General features: G+C 37.0%; 1 protein-coding gene across 3 annotated transcripts in view; it reads left to right on the plus strand.

Moving 5' to 3' along the window:
* LOC114653632 (E3 ubiquitin-protein ligase HECW1-like) overlaps positions 1-17,249 on the plus strand; it is a 461,230-nt gene that overhangs the window by 380,332 nt on the left and 63,649 nt on the right. For all 3 annotated transcript variants that reach the window (XM_051929083.1, XM_051929082.1, XM_028804051.2), the window contains 2 exons: positions 4,084-4,193; positions 12,664-12,784. In XM_051929083.1, the coding sequence (XP_051785043.1) occupies positions 4,084-4,193; positions 12,664-12,784 (231 nt within the window). The remainder of the gene's footprint in view (positions 1-4,083; positions 4,194-12,663; positions 12,785-17,249) is intronic.

Below are 17,249 nucleotides of genomic sequence, written 5' to 3' on the forward strand. Positions count from 1 at the left end.
AGGCTATTAAAAAATGCTTTCTGGCAAAGTCTAATCTGTCCTTCCAATGCTTGAGTTTTACCAGTGGTTTGTACCTTGTGGTAAACCCTCTGTATTTACTTTCATGAAGGCTTCTCTTGATTGTAGAATTTGGCAATGATAGGTCTACCTCCCAGAGAGCGTCCTTGGTTTGACTACATGTTGTGAAGGGGTTCTTCTTCACTAAGGACTGAATTCTGCAATCATCCAGAACAGTTGTCTACTGTGGCTTTCCAGACCTTCTGGTGTTGCTGAGTTCACAAGTGTGTTCCTTCTTTTTAAGAACATACAAAATGGTTTATTTGAGCACTCCTTGTGTTTCTGCTCTCTCTCTAAAAGGTTTGTTTTGTTTTCTCAGTCTAATGATGAACTGTTTTTACTTGCATGGACAGCTCTTTAGACCTCACATTGAATATTCACGGTGACAGCTTCCAAATGCGAATTCCATACTTAAAATCAATTCCAGACCTTTCGCCTGCCTAATAGTTGATGAAATAATGAGGGCAGTGCTCCCACCTGGCTATGGAACAGCTTGTCAGTCAAATACCCATACACTTTGGAAACCCAGGAAATGGGGAGGCTATGCAGAAAAATGGCTATCATTCCAAAATGGCATATACAATATTTTTGGTAAACCCTTTAAATTAAAGCACATAATGATTGCTTAATTTCAAATCCATTATTGTGGCGTAAAAAGCCAAAATTATGATAATTGTGTCACTGGCCAGACTGTGTGATATATTGGATAATAAAACAATTGTTTTGACAGCAATAACCTCTAAGAAGGCTCAGTAACATGATTTTATGAAAATAAGTGCAGTTATTTGTTTTAATAAAACGGAATATTTTTGAACAGCTTCCAGTTCTCACTTTTTATCTCTCTTTTAAGAATTTATGTGCAAACCTACATTTGATCAAAGCCTATTGACTGTAATTTTTGATATATATTGTGGTATAAAGTAAATAACTAAAGCTAACATGTATTTTCATGCTTTCTTTATGTCAGTGCCCTTCAGCTTAATTTGTTAGACACCCAAGTGCAGCAAGTTGATGGGTCACTGCTGTTTTTTTCACATTTTTGTTAGATGTGATTTATTTAAGGAGCAACCTACTTTCAGTTTTTAACTCTACTCTTTGCAATTTTCAGATGATTTGCGGGTGGGACAGTACTGTGGTTGGGGTATAGAAGAAGGATATAGAGGTTACTAGATGGTTGCTTTCAAAGTCTTGTAATCTGTCTTAAGTGATATGTAACTTTCACATTTGGCGCTATACAGATGGGCTGCTTGTTAAATATAACTGCTTTGTTTGATTGCTGCAGTTCAGTTAGTTGAAATGTTTTTTCAAAATTTCACTCCTTTGTTAAAATTTCGCCTATCATTCATTTAGGTGAAATCGTCTTGATAAGTATAAATTCACTAGAAAACAATCAGGTCAGGGCAGGTTGAGGAGCATGCACTGGTACAGCAATACAGCTTGGGATCCTGGTTGGCAATCACCCAGGCAGATATGTGGTCCAGTCCGACACCCTGGAAATGACCATCTATCTGCCACAACCAGGTATGTCATGGGTGTCCCAATCGCCTGGTCCAGCCACTCGGGTCCTCAACAATAAGGGTTCTGCAAGCTGTATTACCTTCAGGGAATCACACCACATGGCTGTAGTGCCGTAACTGATACTCCCTCACAATGCAAGCAATGTGCCTCATTTGGGATTCATGAGCAACTGCTCATTCAACACAAAGTGAAACCAGCGAGTCTCCGAAAATATACAGTACAGAAGGAGTCCAGTCTTCGTCTCAGGTCACTGGATAACATCCATGTCTCGCAACTATATAACAAAACAGGAAGCACCAGGACTCTAAAGACTTGGACCTTTGTCCTTTTGCAAAGATATCAGGAGCACCACACACCCTTTTCCAGTGACCTCATGACCCCCCATGCTCACCCAATCTACAAACTTCATAGAAAGAGTCACCAGAGACATGAATGTTGCCTCCGAAGTAAGTACACCTCTTGACAAGATTGACACCCTCTCCACAGACAGACACACTGCTGATGGCTATGGTCAAGTGGTCATTAAAGGCCTGGATCTTGGTTTTTATCCAGGACACTTACAAGCCCAGATACTCAAACTCCTCGGGCAGTCTCTCAAGACCCTTCATCAGAGCCTCCATTGATTCCACGAAGATCCCAGCATCGTCAGCAATGTCAAGATCAGTGAATCTTTCTTCACAAACAGATATAAACATATATGAATAACTGAGGAGGTATTTTCTTTTTCCAGCATTAGTAGTTCAAACCATAAATAAAATGAAATTTAATTCTATGCTAAGAAAGAAAAGTTAATAAAACATATATCATTAACAATAGGTCTCCTGTTATACTTTTACTCTACTTTATTGCCATAACAATGTCAGTTAATGGACATCATGGAATTTGACTTTGTGAAGCTAATGCAATTAAAACCTCAATACAACTTATAGCATAAGGACAACAGCAATCATCATTACTCAACACCCAAAATAAAACACAAACACTTAGATATATTTAATAAATTATCTTGGAAGAATCAGATGGTCAATATGTTAAGTTCCTTCATCTCACAGACTGATCATAAGTACTATTGTAAAATATGATAGAACTGGTCTCGATTGACCTAAGATATTTACCAGACAGAAATGTAGCAAAGAGAGAGTGGACTGGCACAACGGATCAGATAGGATAGTAATGATTATACGTACATTTCAGGGTTAGATGAGTAGAATGAATGCACACTGGGGAGATGGCAACCAGTCATTTTAATAGCAATGAATGCTAATCTGTCAAGCTTCTGTCCACAACAGATAAACATCCATGCCAAACTGATCAAAAGGTGATACCAATTTCAAGAAAAGGACCTGTAAAGAAAGTTATTGTGTCCTTCCATGGGAAAATTGTACTGCTCAGATGTTGATATTTGATGGCTAATGAGACTTTAAAGAGATTCTCATTTATGTTTCATTTAAGAATCAACATCCTTAGGAGTAATAGCTTTAGACATAAAGAAGACATGAGATACAATTGAAGTAAAAGGAGTCAAAGTTCAGAATTTGGTTTGAAAGGCATGTTATATTTTGTGAGATCTCTCCTAGTTTTCATATTTTCTTACTTATTATTGGACTGATGCCTTTATCCATGGTGACTTACAGCATCCGAGATACAATTGGGTACATCTGGATATGCAATTGGATATGTGGGTTAGGTGGACTGGGGATGGTAAATTAGCCCCAGTGTATGTATGTGTGTGTGTTCGCCCTGCCTTGTGCCCTGTGCTTGCTGGGGTAGGCAGCAGCTTCTCTGCAAAACTTGCCAAGGATAAAGCAAGTTTGGAAGATGAATGGATGGATGCTCAGATGTTGAAAAAATAGTCACTCAGATATGTTCATTATAAAACGTGACATTATGAGACAGTAACATGTCTGTAGTCACTGGCATACCACACAATGAATATCTTTGAAACAGACATTGTATTGGCAGAAAAAAATTTGCAGTATTTAAAAACATGAAAGACAACACCATGGTTTTAGAAGACAACTTATTGATGTTTGAATAGTATGCTGGAATTCAGCAACATCAAACTAAATTTGAAGGATAAATGGCTGATTATATCTATGAACATCATACAAACAAAATCCACAACATTCTCATAGTTCATACACATGCTACTGAAAAATGTGCTACTCTTTGAAAGGTTATTATGGTTAGGTCTGAGTTTAGGTTAGCCAATGATGTTATGCATCACAGAAACAGAGTTTTATATTCAAATATTATAGGCATACCACCCTCTGGCTGAAGGCTTTTGCAAAAGGAAAATCAGCTTAAGCATGTAAAGCATTCAAGAATGTCATGTCTCTAACTTTCTGTTTATTTTTCAACATCAAGTTAAGCTTAATCTTTTTTCCTCTCTCTCTTTTAGATTTAACCTTTTCCTAATGCCTAAAATTCATGTTATTTTATTCATTGTTGCTGTAATTGTTACAATGTGAATTTTTAGCAAATTAAATTTTACATTTTTCTTTTTAGCCTTTTTGAAGAGGAGATAATGTCATATATCCCTCCACATTCATCATTTCATCCAGGATTCAGCTTCTCTCCGCGCTGCTCTCCCGGCTCTTCTCCACAGAGCTCCCCAGGTACTACTTATCAATAAAGTCTTATATTTGAGAATAAAGCAATAAACATATTGTTAAGAATTTTTATTTGATACTACACCTTTACAAACGAGTGTTGCAAATGAGTATCTTATTTTGCTTGACCTTCTCTGTTAGTGAACATACTGTATATGGAAACTGACATCAGACTCAACCGTAGCACCCACCTTGCCTTATCTTATAGGAACAGAAAAATAGGCCATCTGTCACTCAAGTAGATAGCATCTGCAGGGGCTGGTGCCAGCACAGGCTTCCATGTTTACACTGTTATATCATTTGGAAAAAAAAAATCAATCAAGTTCCCTTTCAATAAAGAAATTGAAATTGTACTGTACTATAATGACTAACTCAACAAATGTTTTAAGTAATTAAATTGACATGAATTTATTTGCACTTGTTACAGTAAATACATTCCATTGGATAATTCATTTTAAAAAAGTAACACATTTTAAATATTTACCACATAAACCCAACATTTGTGCAAATGCAGTGTTCCCTTGAATATTTCATGTTTCCCTCTATGTGTGTGTGTGTGTGTGTGTGTGTATGTATGTATATATATATATATATATATATATATATATATATATATATATATATATATATATATATATATATATAGTATATATATATATATATATATATATATATATATATAGTATATATATATAGTATATATATATAGTATATATATATATACTAGGGGGCTTCGCTCGCTTTGCTCACCAACCCCCCCGGCCTGCGCTATGCGCCAGCCACTTCACGTCTCTGCCACTTGCGTATGTGGATTTCACTTTCGCCAAACAACCAATCTTTTAATTCTTGCGGATACGCTTCTTCATTGGGAAGACACACTACTTTTCCCTGATGGCAACACGAATTAGACGATCTACAAGTCCCTGACTTAAAGTTTAAATCCGAACAATATATTCGATCTCTTTTCGCTGTTCCGTTATTTCACTAAGTAATAATTTCCGTTTGTTTGCGCTAATGCGATCTTCACTATCATATTTTTGAGACTTTCGAATTTTTGCACTTTCATTATCTCTAACCTACTGTGCATGTGTATCATGTGAATGGTTTTGAATTCTTTACGACGTTCTTCTTTGTCATCTACTCTTTTGTCTCCAGTGGTTAAATCTCTTGGCACAACATCTCGTCTTGCGGGACGTGAAAGTATCTCTCTGACAAAGTCATGTCTCGTCCCAGGATTTTTTTATTACAGTATATATATTGTGAATTTCCCATTGGGATTAATAAAGTATCTATCTATCTATCTATCTATCTATCTATCTATCTATCTATCTATCTATCTATCTATCTATCTATCTATCTATCCATCCATCCATCCATCCATCCATCCATCCATCCATCCATCCATCCATCCATCCATCTATCTATCTATCTATCTATCTATCTATCTATCTATCTATCTATCTATCTATCTATCTATCTGTGAGCACATGTGACAGATGTGAAAGGGTCTGGAGAAGCCATGGACAACGTTATGCTTCCTGTAACATCGTTCAGTTTGGTTTGGTGGTGGGTCAGTGATGGTCTGGAGAGGAATATCCATGGAGGGACACACAGTCCTCTACAGGCTAGACAACGGTACCTTGACTGCCATTAGGTATTGGGATGAATTCCTTGGACCCATTGTCAGACCCTATGCTGATGCAGTGGGTCTTGGGTTCCTCCTGTTGCATGACAATACCCAGGCTCATGTGGCGAGAGTATGCAGGCAGTTCCAGGAAGATGAAGGAATTGATACCATTGACTGGCCCCAAATGCTCGCCTGACCTAAATTCAATAGAACACCTCTGGGACATTATGTTTCGGTCCATCTGACGCTGGTAGGTTGCACCTCAGACTGTCCAGGAGCTCAGTAATGCCCTACTACAGTGTAAGGAAAAGGATAACAACCAATTTCCTCAGCCTCTGCATGTTGAACCTCTGTTTGCCAGAACGGGTGGCTCTTACTCACCCCTCAAGTACCACAACAAGACTCCCTTCTGAAATCCTGCATTTCTCTCTCTTTCTGTCTTTACCATCTACAAGTTAAATCTTATTTTTTTGGATACTTTTTTATACTTTATTTAATCTAATTTCATTCATCAATTATTTTTTTTTCTTTATATTACTATACTGATGACGTCACTCTGTTGTCGTGATGCTTTTTGTTACCTCTGGTGCTTTCCCATTTAGGCATGGTCACTGCATATGTCTCAATTAATGAAGTATTAAACAAGATCTTGATAAGGGTAAAGGGCAGCTGGAATTTTAGAATAAGAATAAAAGTGAGTTCAGCCTCAATGTCTGCCGTTTGTTTTTTTTTCTTTTTCCATTCAATCTTGGTATGTAAAACACAAGACAGTTTTTGAAAAGGTTTGAACTTTGCTTGTCTTACAGGTACAATTTTACTGTTTGTATTCTTATGTCTGACAGCAGTGAGATAGTAATAAAATCACCATCAACATGCTGCTTTTTAAAGAAAAATTTTTTATTAGTCTTTCTCTCTCAAGCTGATGTCACCTTATATGATTTCTAGTCAGAGGGGATGTTAAACCTGATGACTGCAGTTTCACCAGAGCATGTCAGATTGACTTTTTCCAGTCTGTCGTAGTAGATAAAACATGAGATATCAGACAGACACACCTCTCTTCTGTTTACAAGGTCCAAAATATCGGTGTTGTTTATTCCTTGTTACTGAATTATATGCATTGTACTTCTAGGGGAGTTTGCATTGGTTGTCAATTCTCACCCTTACAACCTAAGAGAAAACTTTGATTTTATTGCGGAGAGTCACATAGTAGTTGGACTGTGTAGCAGGGTATGTCACAATAAGCGAGTGACGGTTGTGGAAAAGTGCTGTGACTGCTACTGACTGGCTAAAATTTTGTAAAAGAAGGCTATGACTGAGAAACACTGGAAAAGTCGTGCAATGCGACATTGCCTTCCGTCCTTGTCCAACTCATGACCCAGTGAGACAGCTTTATACCTGTGCTTGGGCTCATTTCATGCCTGGCTCCAGGATTACTTTTGAATTTAAAAGTCTGCCTGTAGTTTTGTGGTGACCTTGCACCCCTGAGCTTTCAGTAGGTCTTGGAAACTTGGTGTGCATTTTAAAAGGTTACATTTTTCCATTTAGAAGTCATATACTACCATGTAAAGGACAAGAACTAGAGGCTTGCTGCCAGTTCTTAGTCTTTAAAAAGGTAATATATATAGTCCCACTTTTTATGACCTGAGGTTATGCATTGCCCTTTGCCATCCAGGAAGCATTATACAATCCTGTCAGTCTTTCAACCACTCTCGGTTGAGGGTCAGGCATCCCTGGCACCTTTTGGTTTGCCTACTTACTAGTACCCTTGGGAAGAGTGCATGTCTCCTTCTAGATTGTACTTCACTTTATAGTTTGTTTGGGTGCCCCTGGTTATTTTCCTTCCTAAAACACACAGAGCATTTACAGAGCTAAATACTCCCTGGCATTGCCTTTCTTTCTGTTTTGGAATGCAGCTATGCAAGTCGATTGCCACTGTGTATTTTCCTGTCCCTGTATCACCTTTCTAGATCCTGTTGCTGTCTGTGCCACCCTTTCCTCCCTGACAATCCATTTAATTAGTGGGCTACTCATACATATATAATACATTTATTTGTTTTTTTTCAGATTTTGCATGAATCCCAAAACAGATTTTAAAATATACAGAAGTCATATAATAATCCTATAATATCCCTGATGCTTTGAACATACAAAACAGTGTTAACGTTTCATCTGTAGATTGACTGCATGAAGAAATACAACAGAGGGTTATGTGAAATAATTTAGAAGTGGACACAGCTAGAGGTAACACATACTGTAACAAATCTGTAACAGTTCATTTTTTAAGGAAAGTTCAAGAGAAGGACAGGCCACATCAGTTAAACCTCAACTATTTAAAACTGGCCGAGCCCTCTTACTTGTGCTTGCACTTCCTGAAGTCCCTTCTCTGGCCCTGTTACCGCCTGAGCAGCAGCAGCAGCAGCAGCTCTTGGCCACAAGTTGCCATCAGGCTTCCGCCAGGCTGTCTCACAAACGCAAAATTCTTCTCTCAAAACAAAAGGTTCAAAAGGTTCAAGCATTTCCTGTGTTATTAGTACCTTCTTAGTAAAAATTGCATTTCATTTTTGAGAAAAGTTAGTAGAAATTAAACTTTGTTGCTTTTATTTCTAAATTGAATTCATTCTTTTGTATTTAAATTGTATTACTCTTATTTTGTAATTCCCAAATTGCTTTATATTGCTTGAAAGGTAACATCAACAAATTTCAGTTAATTTGTCTTCTATACGGATCACATTTGACTCCATGCTAATTTGATGTCAAAATCATAATTATTTTCATTTTGAAACTGTAAACCAGCACTATATTTAAAACCTTTTCAATCTATGTTTGTTCTGAACTCATTTTCCCATATACAGTATTAGTCTACAGGGGCTGCACTGGGCTCAAGGCTGGAACAAACCGTGTATGGGATCTCAATTCATTTTAAGCCACACTTACATTAGGTCTGTTTATGCATAACTGTCCATAACATGTAGAATAAAACCCAAATCCCCTGAAAAAAGCCATAAATATTCTGGGTTCTGAAGAAGTGAAGCTGTGTTTCCTCCCTACTATTCAGGGCTTTAAGAAGATACACAAAATCACTAAAAAAAGCAATGTATAAAATACTCCCACACACACTTTTCTTAAAGTCTACCAATACTAAAATCAGATTGCCTGATCCTAGTCAGTCTAGCAGACATCAAGATGAATATACTGACTGTTGAAACACTACAGCTGGCTAGGACTAACACATTGACATCGATCCTCTTTGGTCTTTACTTTGCCTTTAACACAGTTAACCTCCAGATAATCCTTGTCACCTTCTACAATTTAGGTATCACTGTGCTGCTATCAAATGGTTTGAATCCTACCTCTTGGGCAGATCCTATCATGTGTCCTAGAGAGGAGAGAGATGTCTAACTTTCATCAGGCAAGCACAGAGGTATCTCAAGGATCATTGTTTGGTCCGTTCCTCTTCTGTTTGTACACCACCTCTCTAGGCTGTATCATCCAGTCCCAATGATTCTTATACAGTATCAGCCTTGTGCTGATGGTCCTCAGCTGTACCTATTGCTTTCTCTAGAACAGTCTGGATGAAAGAACACCATCTCCAGCTCAACCTGTCAAAGACAGAACTCCTTGTTATCCCTGAAAATCCATTTATTGAACACCCTATCTCTGTACAGCTTAGATCATTATCACTAACACCAAGTCAGTACACAATCTTGGGATGATGATGGATGAAAACCTATCTGTAACTGATCACACTGCAGCTGTCTCTCTATATAACTTCTGCATGATCTGGTCATATCTGACAGAGTATGCAGCACAGCTTTTAGCAGAAATAACTGCATGTGCTAGCAAGTGACTGCAGATGATTCAAAATCCAGCAACATGTCTTGTGAGATGCTTGCTTGTCATTCCACTTTTCAGGTCACTTTATTACCTCCCTGTCAGCAGCACTTATAAAGTTCAGATCATTGATGTTTGTCTGCAGAATAGTCAATTGGTCAGTAAAAACATATATTGAGGCACTCATAAGGTCCTATGCTCATTCTTGCCCACTCATGTTGCTACTGAATGCTTCCTGGTGATACCAATAGCTAGTCTTATGTTGTTCTATCTTATTTTTGATGATCAATTTTGTTGACTTGTTCCTTAAAACTTATTTCAAAACACTTCCCAAGTTGATGTTACTTGACTGTTCAACAGTCACTTTGGGTGAAAAGCATCTGATAAAGCTATGTCACATTATGTGACTTTTCAAACAATTTTCAGTTATAGCCTTCATTTATATAATCTTAGCAAGTCGAAGTCAGTCACACAATCTGACACACCCAGTGACTCACTCCAACCAATCTATGACTCTCTGAATCAGGTTTGATTTTTGTCTATAGTCATAGGGGTAGACTGTGTGTGAATGAACGCTGACAGCCAATGAAAGCTCATTCGGAAGTACAATGCATAATGTTTTGGACCTCACAAACACAAGAAAAGCTTGTTTGTCTGATGTTTTACATACCACAACAGAATGGAAGAAGAATGAAAAGGGCTGAAACTGTGGATGAACTTGATGTAGCTGTTAACCCTTCATACAGCACCAACTCTGTCAGGCAGCATACTATTGACTATCACAAAATGAGGCAAGCAGGACTGTGCCGGAAGATTGACACACAGTCACTAAATGTGACATAGCCAGCGATTTTCAGTTGTATAATGTAACATGGTATAATGTGACATCAGCTTAAGTAAAGAAATGTATATGTAAGTGTAAATGCAAACTAAACATTAAGGCCAAAAGGTATTTTTTTACCTTTAATTATTTTATCTATGTTGTACACAAGAACTGACCACATTGGTTATCCAGCCAGACAACAACAACAATAATAATAATATTAATAATAATAACTAGGGGGCTCTGCCCCATGCTCGCTTCACTCACCAACCCCAATACAAGCGATTGTATTTAAAAAGATGGCATATAGTAGAGTATGCAGGGTGCGGGAAGAAGACGGTTTGGTGCTTAGTTATTATAGATAGAAAATTAGTTACTTGAGTGTTTCACTAAAACTGTCTATTTTAAACACCAATGAATAATAAAATGTAGTAAAAAGTAAAAGTAGAAGTAAAAAAGTAAAATGTAATAAAAAGTAAATAATAATTTAAATTGCATTAACTCCTCATCAAAAACAATATTATGAATTACTTTATCCTCTAACTTACATTCTATGCACTTTGCTTTTTTGCATTTCTGTTCACATATTGTTCAGGATATTTTTCACTTTTTTGTTTATTGGACAGTGCTCTTTGTTTTTGATTTTTTATTATATGCAGCTCTTTTTTGTTCATTTTCTTTTTTTTGATGTTCATTATAAGCTGTTGTCACTCATTTTCTCTAACAATCTAAATCGAATTGATCATTTGCTTTTCTGCCTTGCCATTATAACCGGCTGTGTTGATGGGTGAGTTAGCAGCACTGACAGTGTCACGGGGTGGTACAGAGAGAGGATGTGCACAGTAAGAGTAATGATTGGGTGAGCGGTGTGGAGGGGAGTGGTCAAGGCTGAAATATCGTGGACACGACAGAAAACTTTTTTAATATAATAGATAATAATAATAATAAAAGTAATAATAATACACATTATTTTTTAAAATGTTATAATATTTTTTCTATTTACATGATATACTGTAAAAGACTTGCAAACATGGTAATCAAAAGTTTGCAATCAATCAAGAATTCCTTTTCTAAAATTTGTTAAAACATTTGATTCACTTTCTTCAGGATGGCATGGTGGCGCAGCAGTTAGCACTGCTTCCTCACAGATCCAGAGTTCATTCATTGTCTGTGTGGAGTTTATTCATTCTCCCCCTGTCTGTGGGAATCTTTCTTCAAGTATCTAAGCTTTCCCCCACACATCATAAAGCCACACCAGGTTGTGTGAACTGGCAGCATATGGGTATGTGCATGAGTGGTCCCTACTGTGGACTGATATGCCACCCAGGGCTTCATGTCTCCTTAAGCCTAAAGCTGCTGAAGTAGTTTTCAGCTCACAGTGACACAGAATTGGATTTAGCAGGTTTGAGGATGAAGTTGTATATTTCATTTAAGACTTGGTTGCACCTTAGAGGTAATTCAACTTGAATAGAAAACATGTGGCTTTGGTTATTGTTGTAGGTAAGTCATTTCAGAAATTGAAAAAATTATAAGTAAGCCAATATGGGACCATGTTTACAAGATTTATTAGACTTAGTATGTAATCTATGAAATTCATTCTTTTTTTCGAAATTGGCTTGTCCTGTGTTCTAAATTTACTCTTAATTTTTTATCACGCTATAAAAAATCCAATTACCTGTACTGCCAAAGGAAAAAAACTTACATGACTAATACAAATTAAATTTGATCTTAATTTGAATCTTGGCTTCATGTAAAATTGACTTCCTTTGCAGCTGTGCACTCAGAGCTTAAACTTTTAACTGTGAAAGTATTTAAAGAAGAATGTGAGCAGTGTATTTTGTCTATAAATTACACTACTAAACAGCAACAATTCAAAACTGTATGGATGCATAACCCTGACAAAATGTATTTTTATGCAGCGCAGATCAGAAGTGGTAAAGAGCTAAACTGAAAATGCCGTAGTGCAAGCTATAGGGTGTAATGGTGTCCATAAAATATAAAGCATTGTATCTAATGGAATGATGTCGATTGAGCAATTCATGAGCAGCAATGAGTCTTAATGTTTTACATGTTAGATTTGGAATGCATATTATTTAGTACTACAGATACTGTATATCTGACAACAGCAGCAATACAGTTAATGAACGTGTTTGGGTTATGAACAGCTTTTAAGATCAATGCATTTGTGTTGACAGGTTTGCAAAGAGCAAGTGCCAGGGCTCCCGCACCGTATCGCAGGGACTTTGAAGCCAAGCTGCGTAACTTTTATAGAAAGCTGGAAGCAAAAGGCTATGGACAAGGACCAGGAAAAATCAAGTAAGTGAAAATCTCAAGCATCACTGCCAAACGTCAGGCAGGTAACAGAATCCTGGCCAGACACAGAATCCAACTAAATGATGTAGAGGCGATAAAGTAAGTTATAAAACATATTATGAATGATGAGTTTCTAGAGGTAACATGTGCAAGTGCTACTGTAGTTCCCAGCTGGTTTTTCCTGCATTTTCTGTAAGCTCTGTTCAGTTATTAATGTCCTTATTAATGACCATTTTCAAAACTCTGTAATCCAATTCAGGGTTACAGATCAGCATGAAACACAAGACATCAATCCCCCTGGACAGGGCATCAATCCTTAGTGGTGTCTCAGTCTTTTATACTTGTATGAAAAATAAATACTTAACAGAGAGATGCATATAAAAAGGGCTGAGTGGCTAGATGAGTGGATGGATAAATGTGTTGGCACATAAAGCTCCTCAGTCAACATAGAAAACAGTGAAATCTGGTCAAGTAAGAAGTTTTTCCCTGATTCACTACTTGTGTGCTATCTACCACTTAACTTAATCTATCTATCTATCTATCTATCTATCTATCTATCTATCTATCTATCTATCTATCTATCTATCTATCTATCTATCTATCTATCTATCTATCTATCTATCTATCTATCTATCTATCTATCTACTCTAATTATAAATAATCAAATAGCTGCAAAACTAATGATGAAATAAAAGTCACGAATGTGTGTAGAAGTGGCATAGTATAGTACACCCTAAAAAGAAGAGAGGGTGTTTAATTAAATAATATTGTTGCTTAGTTAACTTTCTTCATAACTGAAACATTCTCATTCTTGCTGATAAGTTCTTAACAATTCAAACGGACAGCAATTCTCTTTCTGTGTATCCATTTCTAGAACCAGCTTAAGCCATATATAGGGTTGTAGGCAGCTGAAGCCAATCACAGTATCATACTGCCCATGTAAAATATCTACAAATCTAAATGTTTTCATTTGAAATATTATCATCTGGTAAAATGTGAAAACGTAATGAAATTACAAATAATGTAATAAGTCACATGCTTGTGATTTTATTGCCTCAGCATGAAATGATCAATCTCAGTGAAAGAAATGTACTTTTTAGACCACACTTCCTATTATAAACATTGAACTAAAATAAAATACTTCTGTATCCCATGACCTCCTCTTAACCACTTCCCCACTTCTAAAAGAAATCTTCTCATAAAAGCCATTCCTACAGGTTCAATAGTCCAAAGCAAAAATGAGATTTATGAATTATTACAATACAAAAAAAAGTCTTGTCAGTGATGAATTTAAAAATATGATTAATCTATTAGAATATAATATACATTTAAATATAGACCAAACTGTATTTTTTTAAGAAAATATGTACAAAATATAATGCCATATCCTAATAGGTCTTAATGTTAGTCCCATTCGTACCTGTATAATCAGTGCCATTAGCAGGCAGGAAGCTGTTGAAATTCTTTAATACTTTTCAGGGAGAGTGCGATCGAAAACCATGCTACTTCATACGTACTCAAAGTCTATCAAAAACATTGATTTTCTTGATTTGAGCCAATTGAAGGGAAACTCACTCTCTTTCTTCTATCCACCTATTTAATATTATTAAATAAGCGTAGTCGAGTATATGGTCGTGGGAACCATGTATTCCAGCAATGCTGTGCACAAGAAAATACCCAACCTTGAAGCTCAAATCCATCATAGTAGGGCCCACCCACATTTATGTATCAAATTAATTCAGAGTTGTCAATTACCATAAAACAAAATTATTTTTTTTGTGGAAGAATACTTAACACAGAAATGTAGACAATGTGCAGACTAAATATATTTTTAAGTCTTAATAATTGGAAATGTGTGGTCAAGGAAATGTATGAATATCTCTTAGTAAATGTAAGAGACACAGAATCATACTAATTGTTATGTTTTTTATTGAAAATACTAAAGGAAAACAGTACATCTTGCTATGTTTTAAAAGCGAAAAATACTATTTCATGTGGGACTTTTGAATCTTTTCAAAAGTGGGACTTTTCACTGCTTGGTGAAAATACCTAGAAATGGCTGGACAAGGGATATGACTGGTCTAGTACTGAGCTGGTGGAAGAACTCAAATCCCAAGAATCAAAGCAGTGTCATTGTCAGCCCATCCCATAAATTCAGTATACAACATTTTTCTTCAATACAGATACTAATACAGATATTGCTCTATACGTATCATTGTCACACATCTTGAATTTACTGGTGTATTATACATTACAATCCCATGAATATTTTTGATGCCCTGGTATTTCTGCCTGACCCAGCAAACCTCACAAGAACCCATAAATTAAAAACAGTTGAATAGATATATTTGTGCCTGAGTCATGAGCAGTTCAGCCATACATTTATAACTACCACAGCAAACAGAACATCCTCTTTTTTATCCAAAACAGCAAAAATATTTTCATCAAAAGTTCTTTTAGGAGTTCTCAAAAAACTCCAGTGATGTGGTTATGCATTATGGGAAACCCCCTGAATTAAGTACAGCATTCCACAGACTATACACATTAAAAAAATCAAATGGTGTTTGAACTAGAATGAACTCTGAACTGTTTAAATGTATGACCGGCTAGATTTTTTGAATACTTCTGCAGTTCACATTACATTAAATGCAATTTTAAAATATATATAATATTGTAAATATTTTTTAGAAAATATGTTATTTAATCTGCGGTGGGTTGGCGCCCTGCCCGGGATTTGTTCCTGCCTTGCACACTGTATTGGCTGGGATTGGCTCCAGCAGACCCCCGTGACCCTGTGTTCGGATTCAGCAGGTTGGAAAATGGATGGATGGATGGATGTTATTTAATTTTGGTGCAAAAAATCCTAAAATAATATATCTATGGAATTGATTACTTAAACTACCTAAATACATAAAAAATATTTATTTTTATACTTATTTCTTGTTATGAGCCTCTTTTCCTCAGTCCTCATAGAACACATTTAAATGTGACTTGGTCTCCAATTATATTGGTTTTAAAAGCATCTGGGTCAAATCATTTTTCAGAAGCATTTTGAATGACTGTTACTGCATTTACCAATAAATGCAGCATAAAATGAAAGGGTCAATGAACAGTTACAGCCACAACGACAGTTTCTAGATTTCCTGAGTAAGTAATACACTATGGCTTTGAATACCTCCATGTATTTTCCACTGCATGTTTACAAGTGTTACTGCCAAATATGCCTGTTCATATGGAGGATATTTTTGGAGGTATGCACTGTTAGTGACAGAGATTGTTTCAACGGAAACCAGAATTGCAGTAAAAAAATAAACAAGAGTCATTCAATCAGACTTAAAAGGGGCAAAACCAAAATCCTGTCTGAAGTAAACAGAGTTGTACACCTGAAATTATTCATTTGCTTTTTTTCTTTTAATGTATAGTGATATATAGTGAAAAGTCTTTTGATGTAATTTCATGTGCAGAACTAAATAGTTAGTGGTATCCTCAGTGCCGGTGCTAGGTTATTTTGCACTTTAGGCCAAGCTTATTAGTGCACCTTTTTGGTAGCTAACCCATGTGGCTGTGTTCCATTATGATCTGCACCCTTGTGGTGTAGCAGGTCCACAGCTCAAGTCAACAGGGCCACTTTTTAAAATAAATAATCGCCGCACTTGCGGCTTAGAGAGGGGGCATGGTAGTGTGGCGGAAGTGGTTATCGGGGGAGGTCGTGATGCGGGCGATCCTCGCTTAAATGCACAGGTGTGGAGTCGCCCGCATCCGTAATTGGTGCCGGAAGCTGCTAATTGCCACATCTGATCCACGTCCCCGTAATAAATAGAAGCATGAGGCGGCTAGTAGGGGAAGGAAGAAAAGGAAAAGACAAATGGAGATTGCAGGAGAAGAAGGCTGGAAGCAGGTAGAGGAAAGCCGGTGCAGGAGAGCGAGAGCGAGCAAGCGCAGGCTCGCACTGATTGCAGGCAGCTGAACAGTGAGCCTGGGTGTTTGGCCGGCACCCCGGGAGCAGTCGATTGTGGTCGCTCCCGCTGAGCATGTAGTGAGGAGCGGGAGTGACCGGAAGGAGGATGGCTCGCCGCATAAGGCCAAGAAGGCAGTGGGAGTCGAGACTTGGGACATGAAAGCCCCAGTGTGTCTTACATTCTCTATTAAGGTGTTATCCACTTCAATGTACTCAAAAAGATGAAAGGGTGTGAGGCTTAAAAAAGACACATAAACCAGGCTAAGGCTTTCCCTAGATTACCCAGAAATAGCCCTCACCTCATGCAAACATGCCCCTAAACTCTACTGTTCTGCTTTGGCCTACTGGCCCAAAAGGGGGTTTAGCTTCAAAAGTTCAAAATATATTGTAAATATCCCAAAAAGTGCAAAAATACACAAAAAATGCCCTTCCATGAAGAGGAACTATATAACCTATGGCTGGATGAGAAAAGCCCAAAAACAAAATCATCATAAAAGAAGATATTTATTG

This window comes from Erpetoichthys calabaricus, chromosome 6, assembly GCF_900747795.2.
Source record: "Erpetoichthys calabaricus chromosome 6, fErpCal1.3, whole genome shotgun sequence".
Taxonomy (NCBI): Eukaryota; Metazoa; Chordata; class Cladistia; order Polypteriformes; family Polypteridae; genus Erpetoichthys; species Erpetoichthys calabaricus.